General features: G+C 40.3%; 2 protein-coding genes across 2 annotated transcripts; one reads left to right on the top strand and one right to left on the bottom strand.

The window, feature by feature from the left end:
- Window positions 1–2: 2 nt before the first annotated feature.
- Window positions 3–1,511, bottom strand: LOC134223386 (RPII140-upstream gene protein). The gene is made up of 4 exons (XM_062702531.1): window positions 1,246–1,511; window positions 1,017–1,182; window positions 528–616; window positions 3–462 (listed from the first exon to the last, which is right to left on the bottom strand). Exons 1-4 carry the CDS (start codon window positions 1,425–1,427, stop codon window positions 30–32), a joined length of 870 nt encoding a protein of 289 aa, XP_062558515.1. The 5' UTR covers window positions 1,428–1,511; the 3' UTR covers window positions 3–29.
- A 5,997-nt stretch (window positions 1,512–7,508) lies between these two features.
- LOC134223333 (endoplasmin) lies at window positions 7,509–12,254 on the top strand. Its single transcript, XM_062702488.1, has 2 exons — window positions 7,509–7,757; window positions 9,482–12,254. Exons 1-2 carry the CDS (start codon window positions 7,712–7,714, stop codon window positions 11,815–11,817), a joined length of 2,382 nt encoding a protein of 793 aa, XP_062558472.1. The 5' UTR covers window positions 7,509–7,711; the 3' UTR covers window positions 11,818–12,254.
- The last annotated feature ends 382 nt before the right edge of the window (window positions 12,255–12,636 follow it).

The following is a 12,636-nucleotide window of genomic DNA, read 5'->3' as shown; positions in this document are numbered from 1 at the left end:
TATTGTTTTGTACTACCTTTGTTAATTTTTCACTTTTTCCCAACTTCCTCTGTTTTTGCTGCTGGAGTCTCGTTAGCAGTCTTGCTCTCCTTCGCTTCTGCAACCGTAATGCTATTCAGCGTCAAATTTGTCTTACCGACCTTCTCTTCATGAAGCTCCAGCAGAGGTTCCGCTTCGTCCGGACTATGCTTCCGTATACTTTCGTGTATGGCATCGTCCCGACTCGCTCTCCACTTGTACTGCCAGAAGCGCACTTCCTCCATGGTCGTGCCAGTGGATTTGAGTATAGCCAACGACGCTAATCCGGCGATGCCACCAAAGGTCATACCCACCAGACCACCGCTGAACATTCCCTTAGGGCCCATGCTGAACTTGTAGAGCGCACCGGTGATTCCTCCCGCCGCCAGGTACTCGTAGATGGACGATTTTCCCCGATAAACGGATATTATGGTTTGTATTCCTCTGTGGTAAATAAAACATTCGTTATTGATTTCTTTTATTTCATTCGAACTAAAGAATTGTCCTACATGTAGCTAGAAGTGAACAATGCTAACCGCCAGCCCCATTTAAACGCTCCTCTCGCAAAGGTGACCGTTACCTGATCTTGTAGTTTACGCTATACGAAAAGAAAGAAGCTTAATCTGTTATCAATTAGGCATTTAAAAATATATAAAATATCCCAGAATTTTATTATTGTTTTCTCGAATTGAAATTTTTTATGATTTGTTTGCCATCAATGATCCTATATAAAGCTCATCAAAAAAAATAGAGTCAGGCTCAAGCATATATGGTTGGAGTTCTGCCAAATCGCACCAAGAGCCAACAAAAAATTGGCTGTTTTTCTGACCAAGCTCTCTAGCAGATTTAATTAATCGCAAATCGTACCAGATATCGCTCAACCCTATAACTAAGTATATCCTACAATAAATGCACCTATGAATTGATATAAAATGATAACCTTTTGGCAGCGGTTTGGCAGAACCCCGACCATATAAGAATCCATCTCCTAGTCTTACCTTAGCGTCAAAACTCGTCTTAAACGCCGTGGCTTGGTTCTTTTCCATGAAATCCAAGTACCCAACACGAGAGTGAATGAATCCTCCGTAGCAGGCCCCCACGAAGAAGCCCAAAAATCCGGCCTGGTAAATGGAATTCAATTCGTTGGATATCCGACCAAACTCGCTGTGAAACAAGACTCGCATAATTCCGATTAATTTTCAACCTCAACCACAACTGACTACTTACTCGATAGTGAACATGAGATACAGTCGGTCTTTTCCGGTTTGTTGATCACCCGGTGCATCGGCAAGCATTTTCTGCATCGGCACATGCTCGACGCTATCATGGTCGTTAGGACTGAATGTAAACAAACCGGCCGAAACGAAACCCGCACTGGGGATTGTGTATTTCGCAAATCTGCGAAGCATTTTATTGCTACGAACTTTAATTTTTTGGTACCGATTTCATAATCAAGTTTTTGCACAAAGTAAAGGAGGTTTGTGGTAAATGTCAAAAATAATAACAAAAACAGCTGATTTATGTTGCGTCTGTCAACTGGTAGCCCTATTTGAACAGTTTGGAGCATGGACCGAGCACTACTATGAAAAGTATTAAGGCCAAGGGCCCCGTATGTCTGTCATTGGCGAACAAAGTTCGTGTAAAAGATATTTTAGTTACTATAGATAAAGACTGTCGCTGTCGTCGCTGTCCGGAACATCTTTTGCTGGCGAGGATAGGGGAGCTAAATGTCAAAGAAGGAAAATCCATACGATTTGACAGGTATGTACCCCACATGTTTCGGACAGCAGAACAAAGGGAACCGAAGCGACAATCTTTATCTAGTAACTAAAATATCTTTTGTTTGTGTATAAATATGATGGTGAGGTAAGTAACACTTGTAAATATCATTTAACGTTAGCAAAGTCTATTGTTATTTCTTCGCCAAATTTAGTATGCTTTATTCTTTATTGCAACTTTTTTATTTCAGTTCCCCAGATGTCGAGCCGAAACATAACCAAGCATGGAGCTATTAAAACCCCACGATTCTGATGTCGACAATGCCATAACCATAACCACAACTAATCGAAACTCCCAGATCGAAACTGTATCCTATACTATAAATAACTTATAAATAAAATTAACTATACTTGAAATACCACCAAATAATGGTGGATAAAAATATTCTTTTGTTTTGTTTAAATTTCTTTAATCGTTTGTCAGTTGTTTATCATGGCAGCTGATCAGCTGCTAGCAAAAGCTCTTCAAAGTGCGCGAAAAATTCGCCCGAAAAAGAAGGCGAAAATGATCTGACGTTTCTTTCATAACCTTATATTGGCATCGCTAATGCAGTTATTGAGCTTTCATTTTTGCATTATAATAGCATGCTAATTCGCCTTTTCCGGCATTATAGTAGCATTATATGTGCACTCAAAGCTGATAGACATTAAACGGGTAGCATTACGTGCAGTTAAAGAGCTGAATTAAAGCAGCATTATAATGCTTACGGTTACTTGGGTATGCTAACTTTACCGAACTGTCCGTTTAAATCATTAAGTTTACCGACTGTCTCAGTAGATATTTTTCCAATGCAAACCTATCCGCCATTTTCGAACCGTCGGTCTCAGCTTGTCTGCACGTTGGTTTTTGTTCAATTGTAGTGTTTATTGGAACTTTCGCAGAAATTTTGGCCAAAAATGGAAAACATCGTTCGTAACCTGATGGACGTTGATGCTCGCGTTGATGGGAGTGGAAAAATTGTTCCGTAAGTAATTCTTTACTAATTATATTTTCTTCGCAGTTATTTTAAGCAAACAACTAAAATGGCGGACGTTGAAATACAATGTTTTTTTCTGCCGGCGCTCCATGCCAGGGTATGTGCAGACTGAAGGGGCTACATCGGCAATGAATTCGCACATCCGGAATGGCGAAATAAGTCAGGATTTTTGTTTTTTCGATTGTACCTTCGCACAATGTCAGTTGCGATACCACAATTTTTCGAGTTTGATACGACACATAAATAGTTTGTAAGAAAATTAAACATTAACCCTTACTTTAAATAAATAAACAGTTTTTTTTAATTGAAAATATGAATATTGATTTCAAAATAATTGACATATACCTACAATAATAACTTTTGTGGGTGATTTGGTTTGAAAAAAGAAATATTTTCATATATTTTTATGAAACATAAGAATTATTTTACCTTTTCATATCTTTTTATGAAATATTCTGCTTTTAACAAAACCAAATTACCCATAACAACTGAGGGTCTGTCTCATTTGGAGAATTAAACTGAATTTAAACTTAAAAGTGACATTTCAATAATTATCAAATAACCCTGCTCGCAGAGCAAGATTACTTTTGACAGATATCGAATCATTTTCCATCGATGTCCTATTGGAATTGCTGGGTAGCACAAGCCATTCTTATAAGGGGGTGATGTTTTAATTTTCAAACTGTCACTTTTAAGTTTAATTCTCCAAATGAGACAGACCCTGAGTAGACCGGTAAATCATTACTCCATCCAACTGGTTGATCGGTAAAATTTACACATTTATACCGAAAAACAATGTATTAAAATTTACCGACGTCCTGTTATTTAGGATCAAATTTAGTGATAAAATTACCGAACTGCCCGTCTATTGAGATTCTCACGTCCGAATGTGTGAGTGGCGATAAAAGGAAAACAAACACTCCTACACTAATAAAAATCCACACATTTTTATTGGCAAAAATCTAAAGAAATTTACAAATGAATTTTATGTGTGCGTTAATAACCACCCGCTATAGGAGAATCCACATAAAGGTTATAACACAGAGAAACAGACGTCTCACTTAGAACAAAATGCAATCAAAATCATCGTCACGAAAACATTGTCGCCCAATGCTAAAATCACGATGAGTGGCCAAGCGGCAAGCAGATGGCGGTAGTGCGTAAACGTCAAACACAAGCAAAATCGATGGAAGCGCCATCGGTGGCCGATTGACCACCTACACAAAATTAAATCAACCGTTAAAAAGGTGAACGATGGAATATGTGTTGAGTGAGACGTCTGTTTATCTGTGGTTATAAGTTAATACCGGTTATGTGTGTTTCCACCACCCCCCTGGCGTCCTATACAACCACAAGGGGTTTGACAATAGCCACCATGTCCACGGACGGTAGCTCATTACCGTCCGTTGTTATTGTACGAAAATAAACATTATGTGTTTTGTTTACTATTTGTTTTGGTTAAATCTGAAAATTGTTTTCGAAATAATTTGCAAGATTTCCATCTTTGACCATGGGAATTATGTTATTTGATGATAAAATATAATAAACTAACGAATTGGAGTGAATCGATAGGTGAAATCAAACGCTACACGAAATCATATTTCGTAACTTGTTCTTCCACTCCGAATCAAACAAAAGATATTATTATTGTTTATACTGTGATGAGCATCACAGTTGAAATGGTCCGGGGATGCAATTCGAACAACATTCAATAGTGAAATTGAAATGAAGTAAATGGTGTGCAGAAAGATGTTTTAGGATTATATTTACATGCCCATAATAGCTGGTATTATTTTTGAATAATTTGAAAATATGTAGCCAACAATAGTTTGGATAAAATGTAGTTGCTTGTAAACGCACGATTCGGGAGAAGTACTTTTCAAAATGTATGCTGGACATATTCATGAAGATGTTCGCTACGGTGAAAAGCATGTCTTGCCACGGGGTTGGTTTCCACATATACGCTATGCAAATTCACATAGCCGTTATGTGGGAAATGCTATAGTCAAAATTTATGTGTGCCACACATAATGGATATGATTGGATTTTTGTCGGTGTAGATGATGCTACTCAGCAAAGTTTGGGTAAAAATGAGTATATTTCCATATATTTTTTGACTCCTTCGCAACCATTGTGATGACTCGATCAATTTTGAGGTTATGAGCAGAAGGAAAACAAACATGTATTTACACAAGCCGAATTGCACATCAGTGTGCGAGCGTTAAACGTCACTCATCTCTATTTATTACTGGACTAACCGTAATTTTTGACAGCTCATGAGCAACTTTTATTAACTGGGCGTTCGGTAAACCAAAAAAATACCGGGTTGATTACCGAGTGCTCAGCTGTTTGAAAACCCGGTAAAATTTTACCGACCCCAGTAATCTGAGTTTACTGTGCACCACGGGAAAATTTTCCGCCGGATTTTGGGCACCGTGCATTTTCAATTTTCAAGAATCTCCCGGAGGAATTGCTCAAGGTACGTCCGGTGGAATTGATGTACACGTAAAAAAATAACCTTATATGTTATGGCAAAAAACCATTCGAAAATATTTATACTCTTCATTATGCCACCTAATGAATGATCCCATATCAAACAGCTAATAACATTCATAAGTTAATGATAAGTATAAGTTTTTTAATGTATGTGACTAATGCGATGTATAAGTTTTTTCTTATATTGCTTTTTGCATTGAAACTTTTCGTTTCGTCGTTGAAGACAATGACATTTGCCTTCAGCGACTGCTTCCCCGATAGACCTTTTATACATGTTTTTCACTCATACATGAATAATACTGTCAAAACTTGCATTTGACAATGAAAAAATCAGCTAAAAGCTCTATTTATTGACATCGGTGCACTCACACAAACAATCGACATTAATTGCCAAAAATCAGGGTTACCAACTTTATAACTTTCACCTTGTCGCCGAGTCTTGCGCTGAGTGCTCGGCGCGGAAATCCAAAGGTGGGAATAAAATTTCGGGATTTATGCGCAATACATATCATTAAGCGCCTGCTTCGGCAAAAAAGTATTAGAAATCTTAATAATATATAACATTAAATTTTTTTACGTGTACGAAACATGCGGAGCAATTCCTGAAGAAAACTTCGAGTAAGTTCCTGTATTCCAGAAGGATTTCCTGAAAGAATTGTTGTAGGAAATTCCAAATTAATTCCTAGAGCAACTTCCAAAGAACATTCTGGAACAGTATTCAAGGATATTCCTAGTAGAATTTCAAAGGAATCCATCTCGAAAGGATCCCTTGGAAAAAATATGGAGGAATGCCTGAAAGATATCGCCAAAAATTCAAGAAAGAATTACTGAAAGTATTTCTGGCAAAATTCTGAACGGCACGAAAGAGTTTTTGGAATAATTTCAAAAGAAATTCTGCATAAGAAATAATTCTATTCGGTATTCCTCAAATATATTTTTTTGACAATTCTTAGCGGATTTTGTGAACAGGTTACAAGGGGAATTCCCAAACTACATAATTCCATCCACCGACCTAATTTAGGACACAATCTGTTAGGAAAACCTGAATGAACTTATGAATACATATAACTTCCCTAACAATTATATTCAAAACTGAATCTAGACAACAGTATCGGATTAGTTTCATTTAAAACTACAATAACAAATATCACAAAATTGCCGGAAAAAAGATTTTCAACGCGCATTTTATTTTAATAAACAGGCAGTTTCAGTTTCGTTCGGCAGGAACTTTTTAAAAACGAATTCGACAATAGATTACCTTGATTTCAAGCACGTGGTCGGTTGAGAACAATGGGACTGAATGTAAACATCGAAGCACCAGCTGGTTTTGTTGTGTAAACATTATAAGCTGGAGAGCTGAGAACAATGCAAAAATATGTAAACATGAGGGGGCTTGCGGCAGTTGTCACGATCTTCAAGTAAAATACGCACGGTAGCCAGCAGCGAAATCGAAAGCGAAATCTGAGTAAGACGAAATTTTTTTCACAGGAATCTAGATGGTGAAAAAAAAATCTCTATATTGAAATACCTTTAGCATGTTATGCCTCAAGTATTCCTCGGTATTCTGCATAGAGCTTGCTGACGTTTACTCATCATTCTCTTTCAAGCGCGTGGGGAGGATAGGATTTGTTTTCATCGGGAAACGCTTCGGAAGCGTTTCCCGATGAAAACAAAACCCATTCTTTTTATGCGCGTGCAAGAGAAAGATGACTAAACGTCAGCAAGCTCTATATAAGTTTTTGGTATTATTTTTTTTCGTGTTTTACCTCTTATGCAAGGCTATTTCGCTATTTCATACCAATTTCTGTTATCGAGGTTATCGCTTCTGGTCGGGTGTTCTGCAACAGCGTTGTTTAGCGCATCTTTTTGTGAATCCAGCGCACTACTTCCGAAGTTGCCTGTATCTCGAGAAAAATCCATCTTCTGTAGAAAGTGTCGTCTAACTTATTTGTTTCGGATCCGGATAGACAATACTTTCCGAGATACTTTTAAGTGTGCCTTTCACAGGTGCTATGAAAATCGAACTAGCTTTCTGCACACCCCTGCCAGCATTTTACACCGACTGATGGGATGGATCGGCTTTTATGTTTGACAGTTTTGTCGACATCCCCGCGTCGCGGCTAACCGGCGATTTGGACCAATCAGCGTTCGCCAAATAATCGCCGTTCGGTTCGGTGTGCGTACAACGGGACTGTGTGTGCCGACGGCAAAGGTTTATTTCACCGAGGGAGCTTTCGTTCTTGCTCGTAGTCTCCATCGGTCGATTGAAAGGAACGGAGTAGCGATTCGCCACGCACGAGAGTGTTCCACCATCATTGTGCTGGTCGGAAGAAAAGACTAGAAGTTCGGGAGTGCAAGAAAAACGGAATATTTCCCACCGGAAACTAGTGGATTGTAGTTTCGAGGATCACAACACAAAAGGGGTGTTGTTTAGAAGAAACCATGAAGTACTTGCTGCTTCTGATTGTGGGAGTTTTCCTGTTTGCAGGTGAGTGATTTTGTGATGGTGGAGAATCAAAAATGGTGCCCCCTTCTAACGGGAGCTAATGGGCGGCGTCATCTTCTTGTTCTTTTACCGTGGGATGCACGAGCGAAATTCCCCAAAAAAATGACTACGTGGTTTAAATTGGGAAATTCTTTGTGATGTTTTTGATCACTTTTTTTCTGTACTGTGATCAAAATGTTGTATGTTCGATTGTGTATTTTGATATCATAGCTTGGAAAATATAAAATTCGATGAAATTTTTATCTTTTTTTTTCATTCTTTCTAGATGAAAATGTAAACAGTTAGATTGTTGCCATTAATTGCTTACAACTTACTTTTTTTAACTATACTAATTTGATAAAAGAAGATCAATAAAAAGCCACGTCAGTGATCACATATGAATGCATTGATTCGATTATCTTCTGCCTGTGTGATGCATAGGGCCGGTATTGCACTTCAAATGGAATTTAATTAAAGAACAGGTTGATTTGTTTAGATCTTTATGAAACAGTAATAATGTTTATAACAAAAACTATTGTAGTTAACATGAATTAATAAATGCCGATTGTTTGATTGGTAATCCCACGAGTTTGGTTTTTCCAACACGATCCCAACTCAGTTGGGAGAGGAACGAGTGCTGATAAGCAAATATGCAGGCTTACGTCTGACGTGTACTTATTTCTTCTTATGCTTTTCCAAGCAAGTAACAAAATATAGAAACTGTAGGTGCAAAAGTTACGGGAATACTTTTTCAAAAGTCTTCTGTCCTAGAAAAAGGAGTCTGCAATCCTATAACGGAAGGCGATAGTGAAAGAATGTGAATAATTCTTTACTTTTAAATGACTTTCATGACATTATTCATGCGATAGTTATGGCAGATAAGGGGAACCTTGGAGTTATTTATTGCATTGTAATATCTCAGGCCAAAAGTTAATGTGTATCTACTCGAGTATGTTAATGCAATGAGTTCAAACTTGCAATAGAAATTTGCCTACCTACTCGCAGATATAATTAAAGATCATCAAAAGCAAACCCTCGAGTTAAAAGGTCATATAACTAAGGGCCCAACACAAGTCAGCATCGATAGGGCCGTTTTGTATGGCCAAACGTTTTTATCTTGAAATGAATTTTAAGTTCGTGTTTTTCTAATTGCTTTTTTTCTGTCAATGAATTCTATCTATGAAACATCCATAAATAATTTCACAAAAATAGAAAAAGGAGAGAATTTAAAAATGTTCGATTTTTGTTCGCATACTCAGTGGATCTTTCTTCTACTGTTAGCTAAGCTGCGAGATAGAGCATGAGTACATACCGGACTTTTATTCATTCTTTTCTTAGGTTAAGCAAATACGAATTTTGTTACAAATGATTTAACGAATGTAATGAATTATGTAAATAATGCCTTTTAATAAAATTAAACCAAACTAACGTCAATTTCGATTGAATTTGAATAAAATAAAAATGCAATGGTCGTAAGCAACATTTATCTAGAACATAATACCGATCACTTATGTAAACGTTTTTCAGTCTCTCTTGTCATCAAACGAGAACTTCTTTTTTAAGTGGGACAAATTGACTCGATTTTGAGATTTTTTCATCAAGGGAAAATGAGACAATTATGCGTAGAACGGCATTTAAAGGTCAAGCTACATCGCAATTTACTGTATCTTTTTCTTCATATTAGTTATCCACTAACTAATTCAATTTCCTGTCCCGCTTGTCCACAGGACTCTCCCCCGTCCGCGCGGACGATGCTGACACCGAGGACCTGCCGGTCGTGGAAATGAACCTGGGCGCTTCCAAGGAGGGCTCTCGAACCGATGCCGAAGCCGTACAACGCGAGGAGGAAGCCATCAAACTGGACGGTCTGAACGTGGCCCAGATTAAGGAACTGCGCGAAAAGTCGGAAAAGTTCACCTTCCAGGCGGAGGTCAACCGAATGATGAAGCTGATCATTAACTCGCTGTACCGCAACAAGGAGATCTTCCTGCGTGAGTTGATTTCCAACGCCTCGGATGCGCTGGACAAGATTCGTCTGCTGTCGCTTACCGAACCGGGCGTCCTGGACACAAACAGCAACCTTGAAATCAAGATCAAGGCCGACAAGGAGGGCAAGGTGCTGCACATCATCGATACTGGTATCGGTATGACTAAACAGGATCTGGTTAACAATCTGGGAACGATCGCCAAGTCCGGCACGGCTGACTTCCTCTCGAAAATGCAAGAGACCAAGACAGAGTCCCAGGATGTCAACGATATGATTGGACAGTTCGGTGTCGGTTTCTACTCTGCATTCTTGGTAGCGGATCGTGTGGTCGTTACCACCAAGCATAACGATGATGTGCAGTACATCTGGGAATCGGACGCTGCCAGCTTCAGCATCGTTGAGGATCCTCGCGGAAACACATTGCAACGAGGTTCGCAAATTTCTCTGCACCTCAAGGATGAAGCCCAAGACTTCCTCGAAGAAGACACCGTCAAGCAACTGATCAAGAAGTACTCGCAATTCATCAACTTCCCGATTTACATGTGGACCAGCAAGGAGGTGGAAGAAGAAATCCCTGTTGAAGAGGATACTGCCGAGAAACCCGAAAAGAAGGACGAAGACCAAATCGAAGAAGAGGATGGACAGGTTGAAGAAGAAAGCGAAGACGAAAAGCCAAAGACCAAGAAAATCAAGAAGACCGTTTGGGATTGGGAGGTGATGAACGACAGTAAGCCAATTTGGACGCGCAAACCGAATGATGTGACGGAGGACGAGTATACCGAATTCTACAAGAGCCTGACCAAGGACACTTCGGACCCATTGACGCACACTCACTTCGTCGCCGAGGGTGAAGTGACCTTCAAGTCGTTGCTGTTCATCCCGAAGGTCCAGCCATCGGAGAGTTTCAACAAGTACGGAACCAAATCGGACAACATCAAGCTGTACGTCCGACGTGTATTCATCACCGACGAGTTCAACGACATGATGCCAAACTATCTGAACTTCATCCGCGGTGTCGTTGATTCCGACGATCTCCCGCTCAACGTTTCCCGTGAAACGCTGCAGCAGCATAAGTTGATCAAGGTCATCAAGAAGAAACTCGTCCGAAAGGCCCTGGACATGATCAAGAAGCTCGACAAAGAAACCTACGAGAAGTTCTGGAAGGAATTCTCCACCAACATCAAGCTCGGAATCATGGAAGATCCCAGCAACCGGTCGCGACTGGCCAAACTGCTGCGGTTCCAATCATCCAACAGCAAGAGCGCCAAGGAGTACACCAGTCTGTCGGACTACGTCTCTCGCATGAAGCCCAAGCAGGAACACATCTACTTCATCGCCGGTGCCAGCCGTGCCGAAGTTGAGAAGACTCCATTTGCCGAACGCCTGCTCTCGCGTGGCTACGAAGTTCTCTACCTGGTCGAAGCCGTCGATGAGTACTCCATCTCCGCTCTGCCCGAGTTCGACGGCAAGAAGTTCCAGAACATTGCCAAGGAAGGGTTCGTCCTGAACGAGTCGGAGGAAAGCAAGGCCAAGTTCGAGGAGCTGAAGACCGAATTCGAACCGCTTCTGAAGTGGTTGAACGATGTGGCCCTAAAGGACAAGATCGCCAAGGCTCTGGTTTCGGAACGTCTGTCCAACTCACCGTGCGCCCTCGTCGCCTCCATGTTCGGCTGGACCGGCAACATGGAACGCCTGGCCTTGGCCAACGCTCACCAGAAGACCGACGATCCGCAACGTCAGTACTACCTTAACCAGCGGAAGACCCTCGAAATCAATCCTCGCCACCCGCTGATGCGCGAATTGTTGCGCCGTGTGGATGCCGATGCCGAAGATGTCGTGGCCAAGGATATGGCCGTACTCATGTTCAACACCGCTACCCTGCGGTCTGGATTCCATCTGCCGGAAACTGCCGACTTTGCCGATAGCATCGAGCGAATGATGCGCCAGACGTTGGGTGTCTCGCAGGACGAACAGCCAGAACCGGAAGAATTCGTCGAGGAGGACAATGGCGACGTTGACCCGAACGAAGAGGAGGAGGTCAACGCTGACGACGATGCCGAGCATGACGAACTGTAAAACATGATAACACGAATGACTGGCAGCCAGCGCGCGAGTGTGTTGATGGATGAATGAGTAGCGAATAGAGGGGGATAGGACTGATTTTAAGCTAACCTCTAATGCGTCCTGTAATTCCAAGTTAGTCGAGAGAAGGAGCATATTTTTGTTGCTCCGATTGTCTAATTAAGCTTGTCCGTACGTTATAGTAATAAGGTAACCAATTTGCATTTCGTAATATCCGAAGGACAGTGTTCTTTTGTTTTTTTTTTGTTTCTTAAAATGTGTTTCAAACATTTTTGTATATTTATTGAGCTGTACAAAAGCAAGTTCATCACAGAGAATCTTTAGTGACAGTGAAGCGACCGTATCAACGTGGTTTTGATCAAATAAAAAATAGCATATAAATGTGAGCAAATGATACAAAATAAACGAAGACTTATCAAATTGTGAAATAATGTTATTCAGAGTTGTGAAAATGACTAAACCGTATCTGTTCTTCACTAGAACAGCTTGTAATGATTTGGCCTAAGCCATCGAGCATGCGTGGCGTTGTTTTTCTTTTCTCGCCGTGGAATAGTGTGAGTTTTTGTGTTCGTTGGATCACGCGACTGTATTGCGCGTCGTTTTGATCATCGTAATTTGGGACGAGGCAAAACATGGATAATTCGTTGGGTAAGTAAATATTTAATTATGGCTCTTAATAGGAATGATCCAGTAGCTTTGATGTATGAAGCCTGGCATCATTCTGCAAAACAGCAGGAGAAAATAGGATACTAAAAAAATGGCTGATGACAATCGAAGTAAATCAGACGCTCAGAGCGGAAAAATATGGCCGAT

The sequence above is a fragment of the Armigeres subalbatus genome, chromosome 1 (genome assembly GCF_024139115.2).
Source record: "Armigeres subalbatus isolate Guangzhou_Male chromosome 1, GZ_Asu_2, whole genome shotgun sequence".
NCBI classification, from domain to species: domain Eukaryota; kingdom Metazoa; phylum Arthropoda; class Insecta; order Diptera; family Culicidae; genus Armigeres; species Armigeres subalbatus.
The sequence above is the reverse complement of the archived record's forward strand: the minus strand, read 5'-3'. Positions and strand labels throughout refer to the sequence as shown.